Consider the following 16194-nt stretch of genomic DNA (forward strand, 5'->3'; position numbering starts at 1 on the left):
AACATCATCTCCAGCACAGTCAGAGAAGATTCTGAGGCATATATCTTGTCACTCGATTCACAGGACACAGTGGATAATCTTTTTGGGTTCTGCCCCACAACCTCCTGTATTTTGCAAGCAAACATGTGGTACTGAAGATCAACAACTCTTCATCATTAGCAATATAAAGAGAATCTTCCCAGTGACTGCAGAAACTCGGGATTAGAAAAAGGCAACCAAATGAATCAATTGTCAGATTTGGAAGCCATATTAGGCCGGAAGCTTCCATGCTGCCACTTTCTCATGTGTGGGAAAGTAGGAGAGGGAATTTAGTAGAGGGGTTGTTGGTAGACATAATAGCATTCTTCCTGTCAGTCAAGGTCAGGGTGATCCAGCATCTGGAGAAGGAGCGGTCAGAGTGCTGAGTCGAGATGGGATGGGATGGACGTTGATTGGAGCATGTGATCAACTGAGGAGTGAGGGGATGGTTTGGGGGTTTTGATTTACTGAGGTAAAACCTGGACCTTTCAGATTTGGGTTTTCCCAGATGTGCCAGTTTACCTATTCTAGTAAAGAGAACTTTGGAAAATGCTTGCTTCCGCGTCTTTACTCGGAGTGGGGTTTTTTCTGGAATGCTGACATCAATGGTCTACTTCTTGTAATGGGAAAATGCTGGAGATTTGAATTCAGCAGGATTCGTTAGAAGATGTGGTCCCAAGAATAGGCAGAGTGCTAAAAGAACACTAACTAATTTAGTATCAGGCTCCATTTAAAAAGAAAAAGTTTTCATAATATATATGTCTAGATGCCAAGTATAGGCTTGCCCAGCTGCCAATGAATACTGACAGACATTCAGTATATTGGAAGCAAAAAAAGAGATTTATGAAGAAATGCATTGAACAAGGGAGCCTCACTTCTCTTAAACTTCTTCTTGAAGAAAAAGATAAAGGGGAAGGAGAGATGAAGTTCCTTTGTCTTTTAAACCCATAAATTCCTTTTACTACTTTAACAACAGGCCAAGCGAGAGACAGAGAGAGGTAAAACTCTACCTCAGAGGTCTTCAAACTTGGCAGCTATGCTGGCTGGAGAATTCTGGGAGTTGAAGTCTACAAGTCTCAAAGCTGCCAAGTTTGAAGACCTCTACATCTTCTCTAACTTTTATTCTTTCTTTGCCTTAAGAGGCCAATAGATGGAAGAGATAATGGCTTTTCCAACAAAGTGTTTGGAATGTTAAGGCATGGGGTGGGGGGAGTGAGTAAGATAAATGTGGGTGGTTTTTTTCTATTTGCTTCATAAAGTTAGAAGCCACACTTATGAAATGAAGCTGAACAGTAGGACACAAAAATTAATGTTTTTCATGCAAAGCACACTTGATCTAATGGCTGATGCCATTGCTATGAATTGGGAACTGGTAAAAAGGCAATGAGAAAAAAAGGACAGGGTTGAGAAAAATATTATTAGAAGACTGCAGTTACTCCTCTGTTTAGTATCAGAGGCAACAGCTTCTCTGAATAATAGTTGCTGTGCAACATTACCGCAAGGATGATATTAGGTAGTCATGTCCTGCTTGTCAGCGTTCCACTGGCTGAGCAGAACAGAATGCAAGATTAGATAAGCTTTTGGCCCAATCCATCCTGGCTTTTTTTAGCATTTCATAAATGGTTTGTCAGTGCTTGGCTGAGGGACTTGTTGAAAAGGCAAAATATTACAAAGAAGAATATGAGCAACCTCAGGCAATTCACAACAGACCAAAGACAACTGATTTAAATATTATGCATTGAATAAGCTTTTAAAATTAATGCCAGGACAGTTAGAAATAACTCTCAAATAGTTGGCACAACTGGAAAGTCTAACAAAATACTGCTTTATTAAAGCCGTCTCCTCTTCTAGCATTTTCCATTCTATTCCATTCCATTCCATCTCCTTACTGCAGTTCCATCCTCTAACAATTATTCTTAGTCAATATCTTTGGGCTTTCTTCAATAGTTTTGCTTCTTGTACACAAAAGTAATGTCTCCATCAAGTCCAGCTTAGTTCTGGGTGGCTTTCTGGACAGGCATAGCCCAAACATGCTTAGTTGCCAAGCCCAGAAAAGCTTGGCTTCTGGAGAGTCTCATCCATCATTTCACTAGAAAATATTCCAGAGTTCATCAAGTTCCTCCCTACCAGGGGTGAAATCCAGCAGGTTCTGACAAGTTCTGGAGAACTGGTAGCAAAAATTTTGAGTAGTTTGGAGAACCGGTAATGGAAATTTTTAGTGGTTCAGAGAACCAGCAAATGCCACCTCTGGCTGGCCCCAGAGTGGGGTGGGAATGGAGATTTTGCAGTCTCCTTCCCCTGGAGTGGGGTAGGAATGGAGATTTTGCAGTATCCTTCCCCTGCCATGCCACACCATGCCCACCAAGCTGCGCCCACAGAACTGGTAGTAAAAAAAATTGGATTTCACTACTGCTCCCCTCATCTCCAATGACTTTACCTTTTTCCATGAATAGCACTATTAAGTCTTTGCTCTTTACCACTGAGTTACTATTGGGTTGCTTGGGGAAGGTCCTTTGGAAGGGGATGGGTTGCACATTACAATTTTTTTTTTACTGTACTCCAAATGTGCATTTGTCAGCAATGCAGGTTTTGCTTTCCTCCCTCTTTCTCAATTGGGTGCCTTGCACAAATGACCAGGATGTACCTGCCAGAATTTCCAGCCAATACATCCAACAGCTGGACTGAGTAGGAGAATTGAAGGAGACAATATATTTGGAAGACACCAACTTGCAAAAAGCTGGTTGATAATATTGGAAGGAATGACTGAAGTCTTTGGAGTGTGTTGGGTTTTGCTGAGTCCTACAGTAAAAAGTTCAGGATATGATGTTGATGTGATTGGAGAAATATGTTTGTTTGTTTTTGAGTCATGTGTGTAATTTGCAAATCAACATTTACTGTAACCCCATAGTGTGTATCTGTCACTGCAGTAGCAAGTTCGATATAAAGACCAAAAAAACTTTTCCAGAGCAGGTGATTTGTTGAAATTTTTTTTTATCAAAATGTGAAATAGCTCAACATTTGTTGTTAGCTTTGTATGTTCAATCATTTTCTCCTCACTGAAATATTGAACTATTCCTATTAAAATTGCTCTATCATATTTATCTATTTGAAGCATAATTTTGAATTTTTGCAATAGTAATATCACAAGATGATTTTTCAAGGAAGAGTGTAACTATATCATTTGAGAACAGAGTTTTGGCAATCTTATTTAGCATTTGATTACTAAAAACAACTTTGCAGGCATCAAATATTGTTCAGTTTGTTAATCTGTTTCCTGTTGTAGAAGGCTTTTTTATATTTAGGAATACAGAAAAAAAATTTAAAAGATGCTCAAACTACAGCTAAGTCATTATTTGCCAAAATAAAAATCATTTTGTTGAGATTTCATTGCTGACTGAATAATTAAAAATACTCAATTTATTCTTGAAATAAGCATTTTTTTTCTTCCAAGTGCCTCTTTAAATTACTAGTCTTCATTATACAGTTACTATTATTCCTCTATAAATTGTGCATATTGAATTTGAAAGAGATGTTACCACTTCTCTTTATTCTCTATACTATTCCTATGGGAGTGATTGGGAAAGAAGTCTAATAATTTCCTAAGAGAAATATTTCAATTAACATTCAATTAAAGTTAATAGTTTTCCTGCTATTACTACGTACTTCTGGTGTCAGCGTTCCAGAAAGTTTCTAATTGCATAAGTCCAAGCTTAGTTGTCGATGATGAAGCAATGCAGACATGGAATTTCAACGGAATTTCAAAGGAAAAAAGGGTGGTGCTTCCAACCTATCACAAAATCAAATGCTTTATATTCATAATTTGTTTTTAAAAAAAGAATTATCGGCTAAAATATATCTTTGGAGATCTAAATTCAACATTCTACAGTTGCCGTGATGATCACTTAAAATTGAGAATGCAGCCAACACTGCCTGGTTAGTAATAACTGGGTAGCTTCTTCCCCTATGTATTCTATGTGGCTCTGCATTATTTTCGGAAGTGTTACTCAACATTTTGTAATATTTTGCGCTAACAGGCTTCTATTTAATCAGAGCCAGCATCAATAAATCATGCAAAAAAATATGGTTTTATGGATTAGATAGAATAGAATATAGAAAGAAGAGGGTCATGATATAACTTTAGAGAGAGAGGTCAGTTTATAATTGTACTTACAACTGCTGTAAAGAAGTTCAGAAATTACTTTTTGTATATTTTTTGTAACTTTTCATTTTTTGGCTACTTTTTTTTTTACCTTTTGGTTTTTTCTTTCCATTTTTCTTTTTGTTCTCTTTTAGTTTGTATTAGACTTATTCTGTGAACGGGGGTGTGATGTCTCAGCAGTTAAAGATGCTGAGCATGTCAGCTGGAAAGCTCACAGCCCAGGTTCGAGACCCGAGCGCTGCATGATGGGGTTTGCTCCTGTTATCTGTCCCAGCTCCTGCCAACCTAGCAGTCTGAAAGCATGCAAATGTGAGTAGATAAATGGGTACCACTTCGGTGAGAAGGTGTGAGCACTCTCTACCCCTCAGCGTATAGTCATGCTGGCCACATGACCACAGAAAAGTCTTCGGACAACGTTGGCTCAGAAATGAAGATGATCACCTCCTCCTAAAATCAGACATGACTGGACAGGGGAAACCTTTATCTTTTATTTTGTGAACACAGAGATGGAGAAAAAAATGAACCCCTAGCAACTGTTAACAAAGCCTGTACCACTTAGCCTACTGAAAGTATTGTAATCCCTGCAATTTGCTTGATGAGATTTCAGGAAAGGTTTGTGATTTCCTTCTTTTAAGGCTGAGAGAGTGGCTGGCCCAAAGTCATCCATCTGGCTTTGTGCCTAAGTGGGACTAGAACTCATGGTCTCCTAGATGCCTGGTGCCTTAGCCGCTATGACAAACTGGCTGTCTACTGAATTTGCAGAGAACCACTGCTGTAATTCCTCAATATGGAAAATGGAAATAATTGAATAAAATGTTATTCAAGTCAGTTTTTTTTTTTAAAAAAAAAAAAAGCTTTAAATATGGTACCTCCTTGCCTTGAATACTAATTTCCCTGATCCTTGGGCATAGGAAGTTGCTTTGTTCTGAATTGAGCCATTAACTTGGTTAACATAGATTTGTTTCCACTGAGACCTATAAAGCAGTCCTTCCCTGGCCTATCTTGATTTTTGTATAAAGTTTTCGGAGTTTGATTCTAGGGCTTTCTGTATGTAAAAAGCATTTGCTCCACTACATAAAATTCAGTTCTTCCTCTTCCTCTTGTAACTGCTTCCACAGAATGCCAATTCCTTGCAGGATTTGGTCAGTAATCCTCTACTGTAGTTTTCAATTTCGCCTGCGTGAGATCTGTCAAATCACTTGTAGCCCTGTAGTAAATAGCTTACCTAACATTCAGAAAGTAGTACAAAATTAGTAACTGTAGGCAACTCAATCCTTTATTAATGTTTTCAATTTCTTTCTGAAACCATATAATACAACTGATTAAAAGTATAATTTAATTACATTTTCAAAGCGTGTATACTTTTTTTTTTTATACCTCAGACTTGTCTTGGCACACTCACTTTCCTATCAGGCTCCGAAAGGGTTCCCCTTTCTCAGAACGGAAAGACCTCAGAAGTATTGCAGGGGAACCTGCGTTGAACCCTAATGCTCCGGTACAGTTTTTAAATCATTCAGCCAGCTATCTGCCTAATGCCGCCGCCAGGGGAAAACGGCTTTAATTGCAGCGTTGGCTCTTTGCAATCCGGGCGTCGGGATGGCTTGGTCCCGCTCGAAAGAGTAAGTCAGCCTTGGAATGCCGGCCGGTTGCAAAACCTCCCCGATTCATGGCATCGTGGAATCGCATTTTGGCCACAATCTAGAGCAGTCTCCGGGCTCCTCAGGGCTTCCGCATTCTTTTCATCCCCGCGGGAAATCCTGGTCGGGCGGCTGCTTTAAGGGGAACTGAAGTCCCCGGAGACGATGACACGCTTCTTGCTAAAATGCCGGGTGCTTCCCCCACCAGCACCCCCCGCTTTACGGAGCCCCTGGTTCCTTCCGCGCGGAGGAGGTGCCTGACGACAAACCAAGAGCCACACGTGCGGGGCGCTGGGGGCGGGCCTCCCCTTTCGGTTTGGGAAGGGAAGCACTCCCGCTCCGCCTCCAGCTCCACCCGCCCGCGCGAGGGCCGAGTGACTTCCCAGCCCGGCACGGAGCATCGGGCGCATTTCTCGTCGGAGCTTCCCAGGGGCGGCTAAACGCGATGCCCAGGCGGCTCTCCGGAGCCGGATCGCGGCAGCTGATGCCTCCCGCTTGCATCGTCCGCGCCGTCGCCTTCTTCCTGCTCTTGGTGCGGGTCCCCGGGGCGAAGAGCCTCGGCCTCTACTCGCCCGACGACCCGCTGGTGCAGCTGGCCAGCAACACGCTGGAACGCCGCATCTTCAATTCCACTGGCGCGTGGGTGGTCGAGTTTTACGCCTCCTGGTGCGGCCACTGCAAAGCTTTCGCCCCCGTTTGGAAAGGCTTGGCCAACGACGTGAAGGGTAAGTCCAGCAACCGCCCGTGGCCAAAAGCCAACAAGCTGGCCGCCGAGGGCGACCTTCCTGCTCCTCTTCGCTACTACCTCCCCCACTCCGCTCCCGAGCAGGTGTGTGGCCGGGAGGGGGGGGACGCCAGGTCGCACCAACTCAGAGATGCCCTCTCGGCTGGTCCCGGCTTCGCAGGTTGCCCCGCAGCTGGCGTAGAGTATGCCCGAAATTAAGTCCTGGGGAACGAAACCAGCCGCTGCTTCCACTCTCGTTGAGCTGAATTGCTTACTCTTCCGGGACAGGATTTTTCCTACCTAGGCGCTGGTTTTCTCGGGGTTTGCTTTTTGTAAAATCACCTTTTCCCTTGCCTGTTTGTGTAACGCAGCCTTTCCCAGCCAGGTGCCTCCCAGCGCACTGTATTACAACGTCCGTAGTTCCCAAACGTGGCTCACCAGAATGATAGGACCTGTAGTCAGTACAGGAATAGCGAATTCACAATAGCGAGTTCCCAGTGTGTACTTTTTACTGTGTATACTGTGAAGCAATCCTGATAGCTTCGCTAGGTTTTCTTTCAAGTAATTTATTTTTCTTCCCAAAGAAAAGATGAAGACAGAATTATTGATTTTAAACTGAGATCTCCCTCTCTCCCCCTCCCTCCCTTCTGTGTCCATTAAAAACAGAATAATTTGGGCTTTGCATTGGGACAGTATGGGAGGGAGGATTAAATTCCTAGCTATTTCCAGTTGCAGATAAAAAAATCCCTGAAACTGTGAAGAAGAATTAAAAAGGATGCCTTTCTCTCTAATTGTTTCTCCATCTGCAAAGAACTTTATTCTACAAGTCCCCTCCACCTATAAGTTGTATTATTTCCATGACTCTGTCCTATGCTACTCTCACTCTGCCAATTACTTTCCTCACTCCAGTAAGCTTGTATTAAATCATTAAAAAGTATGTTTAGATTGGTCTTGTTGTACTGACTGTACTTGCTGTATCAATTAGTTCTAGCTAAGTAAATACAGCTTAAAAAAGCCTTTCCTGCTTGACCATCGGGAATGTTGCAACGATTGTAAGAGTGAAAGACGGTCATAAGTCACTTTTTCAGTGATGTTGAACTGTTGTAAGTCGAGGACTACCTGTATATGCTAGCTAAACACACATCCTGTGAAATCTTCTAAAACCTCACATTTTCTAGCTGAGGTAAATTACAAAAGACATGTGCAGTCCTCTTCTCACTGCATGGATTCTGTGAGCGTGCCCTGAACCATCTGTGCATTATTTAATATCACAGTTGAACAATCCTTTCGTCTCTGTTTTGCTTAAAAAAGAACAAGAACCACAATTTAAATCTGTTTTGCTTCTGAGCTGCAGACATCTTAGGGCTTTCAAGCTAATCTTCACGGTTATTACTGACTCTATTAATGGGTACATTTGTGTAATCCTGTCATAATTACTCTTTTATGGATTCTGTATGAACATTTACCATCAACTGTCATTTTCATTACTTTTTCAATTATGACCAATTGTCTGTTACAGTAACAGTAACAATACTGTTACTATTTTTACATCTCTTGAACAAATATTCCCCTTCCTTTTCCTCAGGCGTCTTCTGTGGTGCCTTTTTATACTTCAGCAGTGAATTTCCATTTTAGTGTCAATCTATTTCATTAGCCTCGGCTTTAGGATTGCAATGAGCCTCTTGTTCCTTTGTATCTCTGTGTTTAATTATTTTTCTTTTGTTCTAATTCAAAAGGAGAGGTAGGGTTTTTTTTAAAGTTTCCCTTGATGGATCAGTATTCCTTTTAACAAACTGGCTGCTATAAGTGTTTGTGTTCATTAATACCTCTGAATGAGTACAGGATTGTAGCTTGGAACTTTCAGTCCAATTTATGGGAAATATTATTTATTAAATGTATGCCTTACCTGACTCCTAACCTTTCTGGGAATCTTCACTCCCATCTGTCTTTCAGAATAGATAGGTGTATCTCACTTCATGAAGCTAAATTCAGCATGAAACTATATAATGGAATCATGGCTCAATTCTTATTGTGTCTACTTTTGTGCTAGTCAGTCATTGTTCTGTGACCATTTGGCACATGGACGACCAAATCAGTATAAACAACTCTTGCCCTCAAAACTCAACCCTGCTCTGTCTTCATTAGGCAGTTTTGGGCAGAGAACAGAGTCCTCCTTGCCTGTTGCAATCTAAAGATAAAAACAGCAAAGATGATGATGATCTCATTGTGATAGGCTTTGAGCACAAAAGCACTTGTCATGGATGCCCTTCCTCTATCTTTGGGCAGGAGGAAATGAGCAGAGAAGTAAGAGACAGTCAGTTTACATCTTTTTTCTTTTTTCATAGGCTTTTATATGCATATTCTCTCTAGCCAGGTTTTACCTATGTAAACTTAGTTGTTCTTCAGCCCTAGGTTCTGTGAAATCTCATTCACAAGTTCTTGGGCCCTTTTTCTGCTGACAAACTGCAACTCTGTGTTGCTTCCTGGGAGACCCAGATAGCTATTTCTGCCTCTTAAGGCGTCCTCAGTGGGCCACACCCACTTCCCAATTATCCTCCCTGTAAAGGCATAATGTATCTTTTTTCTTTTTTCATAGGCTTTTATATGCCTTTTAGACGCCTTAAGAGGCAGAAATAGCTATCTGGGTCTCCCAGGAAGCAACACAGAGTTGCAGTTTGTCAGCAGAAAAAGGGCCCAAGAACTTGTGAATGAGATTTCACAGAACCTAGGGCTGAAGAACAACTAAGTTTACATAGGTAAAACCTGGCTAGAGAGAATATGCATATAAAAGCCTATGAAAAAAGAAAAAAGATATATATATATATATATATATATATATATATATATATATATATATATATTGACAATGGGAAAGAATCATCACTAGCAGTAACAGTAGCTGAGTTGGAAGGGACCTTGGAGGTCATCTAGTCCAACCCCCTGCTCACGCAAGAGACCTGTACTAGAGATTCGAACCGCCCAAACTGCCAACCTTTCTAATCAACAAGCTCAGTGCCTTAGCCACTTAGTCAGGCTCAGTGGCTCACCTAGTCAGGCATCTCCTGCCTGCTTCTCTCTTTTTCTTTAATGGGGCACCTAAAGAGGCAATGAAGAATAGTATTTAGTGATAGATTGCACCTAAGAAGACAGCCATACTCTCTCAATTGCACCTCCCCATCAGATGTCATTCCCTACTATGATATTTAACAGTGGTTCTCAGCCAGAGGGCCATGCCGTGTTTCTAGGGAGCCACAATATATACATGATACAGTTTAAAAACCAATGATCTCCAAACTCTTGAGCTCATTGACCCCTTTATGAAGTTTCACCTTGTTCATCAACTCCCAAACATTTATTACAGGAAAATAATTTAAAAATAGTATTTTAATTCACAGTACTACTGTTATAATGACAGTACTATTGTTATAATCACAATAACAATCCCAAAGCAACTGGAGCACCACTTCTACACCACTGGCATTGACAAAATTACCATCAGTCGGTTGCAAAAGGCAGGTTCACCTTGAGGAGCTTACATCTTGCAAGGATACCTTTAGCACCATTAAACAACACCTTCTGCCTATCCCAGGCCTTGGGGAAGGACTTGATAGATGAATAAAAATGCCAAAGCCAATATAAACTTTTCAACCAACCATAACAAAAACAATTATGGATAGTCGAATTGACTCTTGGGGGCCACCATTGACCACTTTGGGGAAGCCTTGTTTGATTGCTGGCTAGTGTAGATGGAGAGAGTCTGCAGAGGGAGAGTCACAGAAGTAAATGGGGTTCAAAAGGAGGCCATGAGCAAAAAATGGTTGAGAACTTCTGTTCAATAGCATCTTCCAATATCAACCGATACTTTTTGAGCAAGCATGACATAAATAAAGATAGGCTTTAAATCACTTTGGCATTAGATATGCGATGCTGTGAAGATGCTATTTTTCTAAGCATCTTTGCAATAAAAATATAAATTCTGTACAATATATTTGTACATATACTGTATTTTTATTCATTTATTCAATATGTATAGCTGCCCATCTCAAACTCTGGACAGTGAACAATCATATAAACAATTAAAGCACAATACAGGAAAAAATTAAATTCAAATAACAGGCAAGAAATAGTGTAATCTGTTTGTGTCAGCATAATCAGGAACTGGGCCCTTCACAGACTCAGGACCCCAGACCTGGATACATAGCCAGGACTTCAAGACCTTCTGAAAGGCCAACAGGGTCTGAGCCATAAGAATAAGTGCTACAGCAGAAAAGATACTCTGGTTACTCATTAGGGGCTATATTCCTCGGTTGACAGGACCTGGAATATGCCCATCCTACCAGATCAGATTGAACCAGAAACCAACTGTTGGAAAAAGGCATCCTTTAGGTAACCTGCTCCCAAGCCATGGAGGGCTTTCAAATTTCCAATCATCACCTTGAATTGCATTTGAAAAGACACTGGCAACCAAACTAAACCAATAATATTGTGTGTGCTAAATAGCCAATACTATTTACAACCTGTGCAGCTTCATTCTGTACCAGTTTAAAGTTTACTCCCAATTTCCCCATTATCATACAAGTGGTTGTGCCTCTGTGTGTGTGTGTGTGTGTGTGTGTGTGTGTGTGTGTGTGTGTGTGCGCGCGCACACACACACACACACATGCATTCTCCATAACAGAGAAACAACAAAAAAGGGAAGAAATCAAGAAGACGTTGGGGTGAGGCGAAGTTGTACCTGCACTGAGAGGAGAAGGAAATAGAAAAGTGGGAAGAAAACTGAATAAGGAGAGGTTAAGGGGAATGTTTAATTGAATGGGGAAGAAAAGAGAGAGAGAGACCCTATTCTGTTCTTTCAAAACGGGTGATGTTTTGCAAGTAAGAGGTCACTTCCAAGGAAGAAATCAACTCCAGGATAATACTGGTATATTAAAGGCACTACAATAGAACTCTTTTAAGCAACCCTGCTTGCAGCTGTTGACCCTTTGTTTATTATTTGCTCAAGGATTTGCTCAGCAAATACAAGATCTCTGTGATAGACTATAGATTCTCAGGAAGGAGGAAGTACATTCTAAGAACGGGACATGACAAGAGCCAAGACAATCCGGATCTGGATCAGGGGGAAGAGGAAGGGATTTGGGATAGCCACTCTCTAGATTCCCAAAATATATCCTTTGGGTTAGAGTAGTATAAATTTACTCTTGCAAGGTTCTGTCTATGTGATATGAGTAAATAAGGAACTGAACTTTGGCTGGATTGTTTTACATCATTCTTGAACTAAACCTGACAATCTCCTCCCAGGCAAAAGCTGGGGGAAAACCCTCATTTTTTTCAGGCAAATAAGATAACCTCTTGGAACTCTATACTAGGTCAATAGATCCTATTGACAGTAAGGTTCAAGAGTATACTGGAAGTGTAATCGAAACAAAACCATTATATTTTTGTTCCAAGGTCTGCAAAGTGAATATGGCAGAGGATTGTCTAATGTTTAAACTGCTGTCTAATTTAATTAAAGTATTTGTTTTGTTCTTATGTTAATAGATTCTACTTCTTGAGCAAGAATTCTAAGTTGGAAACTTAGAAATCCACTTGATCATGAATGTTCCCATTCATTTTCCCCTTTTTCTTCATGGTTTCTTCTCCTTCTCTTTTCCCCTGTTTTATGGTTCATTGCAGTCAGCCAGATGCTCAAACTGGATTTGGCATTTTTATCCACCTATTGAATCCTTCCCATGTTGATGGTGACGTTTGATGCCATTAAAGGTATTGTTGCAGGGTGTAAGCTGTTCTAAGTAAAGCTATATTTTGCAATTGACTGATGGTGATATTTCAGTGCCTTGTTACTATTGGTAACAACCCATTGAGTTTTCTTTTGCCGCAATCATTCTACTTCTATTTGCAAATCCTTATATTTTGTATTCCCTCCCCCACATTTTTTCCTCTTCTTTTCTGCTATCTCCAGGTATTGCCATGTCCACTGTCTACACTTTCTTACTGATAATTGTTAAGTCTGTGGTATAATATGGCTATTTAAATTCTAAAGTTCCAGAGCACTTTACCTGATTCATTTTCTGGGACTTTCTCTATTTCTAGGACTTTCCTATCATTTCTTACTTACAGGCAAAGGGTATTTCTTGTAGATCTTCCAGTACACCATTGTTGCTACTTTTTCATGCTGTTGTTTGTAATCAGTCTATGCAATCTTCTTGCAGCAGTTTAATCAGCAAGTCCACTATTGCTTCAACTTCTTTCAAAGATGGCACTTTCTCTTTGTTATTGTCTTTGTATCCATTTGTTCTTAAGCCTTGACCTTATGCAGCCAGAATTAGTCTGTCTGTCTCTTCAACTTTCCTGCTCTTAGTCTCATTATTATCTGCTGCTATTTTTTAAAGTACTGGGCATGTAAGACATGTTTTCCCATGTCTCTTTTCTATTCTTCATTTGGTTTTTCTTGTAGGAAAGTTTAGCCTCTCTAGTACTCAAGTCAGCCTTCCTGGTATACTAGCTTTTGTGCATCTGCTTCACTGTCCTTCAGCTACTCTACCAATGCCCATTTTTGTCCGATGTACTTGCAACATTCTATTCCTTGGTAAGTAGAGTCTGTCAGCATCACTGTGAGAATGAAAGGCATGATTTATTTTCATTATTTTTCTAGTCTTCCTATCAAGGGATAGGAAGTTCTACTTAAGTCCAAGCCATATCATAGCTGTGTATCTAATGATTGGAATTGCCCAGGTGTTAATTGCCTTGATGGTAAAGTATGCTGAGTTTGGACTTTTAAGATCCACTTCACTCTCTTGATGTATTCACTTCTGACTTTTTTCTTGACTTCAGTGTGCTTGATGTTGTCAGCTTGAAGGATGCCCAGATATTTGTAGTGACTGCCTTCATCCTTATTTTTGATTTTATTTCCACATGGCATCTTCATGCCTTCAGTTTTCACTATTTCCCCCTGTTCAGTGGTGAACATGGCACATTTGTTCAATCCAAACTCCATTGCAACATCTTGACTGTTATATATGGACAGGGTTGAGCAGTGATTCTTTTTCAGATGGTGTTTTTCCATACGGCTTCAGTTAATCCATGTAAAGAAAGTAAGATAACCTAGCAGATGTTTTTGATATTTGATAGCCATGGCCTGAGTTATTCAGTATTGTTGATAAAGGAATCACTGCAATGACAAGCAGTAGTGGTGATAGTGAATCTCCTTGAAAGTTTCCTGTCTTGCTATTAACCTCTCTGTTTATCATCATTGACCAGCACCTGAGTCTTCTATTGTACTATCAGATTTTGCACAAAGCTTCTGATGTTTCAACTGATTCCAGTTATTTCTAGGCACTTGATTATCCAGTCACGTGCCAGGGAGTTGAATGCCTTCTTGTAGTCAATTCATGCTACATTTAGGTTGGTCTTCCCTTCTCTTGCAGTTTTCCAAAATCACCTTGTCAGTTAGGAGCTGGTCGTTTGTTCCTTGGCTCTTTCAGCTGTTTCCTTTTTGCTCAGGTGGAAAGAGATTGTTTTCAAGCAAATGCTGCTGAACTGCATCAGCTAACACACCAGTTAGCAATTTGAAAGTTGTTGGTGAACAGGTAATTGGTCTGTAGTTGCCTGGGTGCCCTTTGCTAGATTTTTCATTATCAGATTATCTGGTTTTGCCAGATGTTAAACCACTCTTCAATTTTACCTCCTTGCAGTATGTTATTAAATGCTTCACAATGAGTGGGTGTAGACCAGTCAGATGTTTCAGCCAAAACCCAGCAATTCTTCACCTGGTACTAACCAATTCCTAATATTCCTTGCTCTTTGGTCCACCATTTCTGCTGTTACTATACATTATTTCATTTCACTTTCTTTTTTTACTTACCTATCTCTTTTAGCCAAGGTATGTTCTTGGAATATTTCTTTAGGTTGTCCATATCTGCACCCAGAATGGCACTGTTTCTTCTTTATCAGGTGTTGACTGATTTACTGCAGTCTTTCCATTGATGGATTGGTAGAAACATTTTTGATTGGATTAAAATTAGAGAGTCTATAATTTGCTATTTAAGCCTAGTATCTGTTGATCTTCTTGGTTATGGCTGTTATTTGCTGATATATTATTTCCAGTGTTTCCTTGCTCTTCCTTGTTTTATTATTATCTTTATTTCTATATTATTACTTTGGGCATGTCCATGTCAAAATTATCTCCCCAAAACACGGAGATTTATTTTGCTAATTTATCACTGTAGGTAGGACAGTCTGAATCCTTTTGCTAGCTACAGTCCCCAATTTACAACCATAACTGAAACTGGAATTTTGGTCGGTAAGTGAGACATCACATGACCGCAGCGCTTAGCAGCCTCAATCCTGGCACTCCTGCTTGCCATCATTAATTGAGGATCACAGACTGTTAAGCAGAGGGAGCCACAAATAAGGAATTTGGAGGTGTCACAGGAGGATGTGGGAGGCTCTGGGAGACCTGGTACAGGCTGCGCCTGAATTGGGAGAGTGCTATAGCACAGCACAAAACTGCAACTGCCCTGGGAAGCCTCAGCCACCTCACCTGACCCATCAGCACTTATGACTGTTGATAATAAGCTCTGATAATAAATGTCCCTTTCCTTTTGCTATAAGGGCTTAGGCCGTTTCTGTTGTGAACTGTGTCCTCCATTGTGCTGAAGAAGTAGATCTGAATATTAATGCTCAAACCAGATTATAAAATTAAACCTGAAAATGGCTGGGGAATTTGGACAGGTTTATAATGTGCTGCTGTAAAACCAACATTAGCCAAGTCATTCATACACTTCATAAATGCTTCTAGCATGTCAATTTGTCACAGAAGCCAGCATTCGATTCAGTTTCAACCTGGGGTGTACAAGTTTGGTCCAAGGCAGATTCCTGAGTTTCAGTGCCACATTTTTTCTTGCTTATATAGATAAAACGGAGAGTCTAAACTAAATGGGTTAAGAAAAAAAAGTGTGGTTCCTTGCTATAAAAAATTGTTGGCCTCCAGGATAAAGTCCAGTTCCTATCCCTGTCTGTCTAAAACACTAACTTATTTGAGCTGATAGCCAGATTTTCTTTTAGTTCCAAAACTGAGGAGGGATTGCTAGAGAGTATTCTATATTTAGGATGCATCTTTGTTTAGAACTCTCAGCTCCACAGGTAGAGTGGAAAATTGCCCAAATGTAAGTGTGCCACATTACTGCCAAAGTATAGTATAGCAAGTATGTTTTGTGGTGGAAATGAGGAAGAAAGCTTTTTTTTTTTTTTTCATGTGATACTGTACTTACTCTCTGGAATATGCTGCTATGTGCAGCTGTAAGAGGCTATAATGATACAATATGCCTGGGATGAAAACAAAAATGAAACAAATGTATGGAAAAAATCATCACATGTTTTTGGAGCCAGGGTGATTAAGGAATAAACATATTTCTTTTTTTATATGTTTTTTGATCTGACATTAACCTCTGGAGAGGAAACACTCATATGGAATCTGATATACTGTAGCACAGTATATCATCCCTGTTAGATGAGGTTTAGATCTCACTACTATAGCAAACTCAAGTGATCTAAACAACTTTTAGATAACATTAAAAAAAATGTTGTGCGTATAAATCTGTGTCTTCTGCACTTTTGGAAATAATACTAGCTTGGGAGAGGAAATAAATGAGACATAC

At 40.2% G+C, this 16194-nt stretch overlaps 1 protein-coding gene across 1 annotated transcript in view; it reads left to right on the top strand.

Moving 5' to 3' along the window:
- The first annotated feature begins 6259 nt into the window (after window positions 1-6259).
- QSOX1 (quiescin sulfhydryl oxidase 1) overlaps window positions 6260-16194 on the top strand; it is a 58616-nt gene continuing 48681 nt past the window's right edge. The window contains exon 1 of the mRNA XM_070940939.1: window positions 6260-6539. Within this exon, the coding sequence (XP_070797040.1) occupies window positions 6260-6539 (280 nt within the window). The remainder of the gene's footprint in view (window positions 6540-16194) is intronic.

The sequence above is a fragment of the Pituophis catenifer genome, unplaced genomic scaffold, assembly GCF_029215685.1.
Source record: "Pituophis catenifer annectens isolate HBS135680 unplaced genomic scaffold, rPitCat1.0.hap2 SCAF_3, whole genome shotgun sequence".
NCBI lineage: Eukaryota > Metazoa > Chordata > Lepidosauria > Squamata > Colubridae > Pituophis > Pituophis catenifer.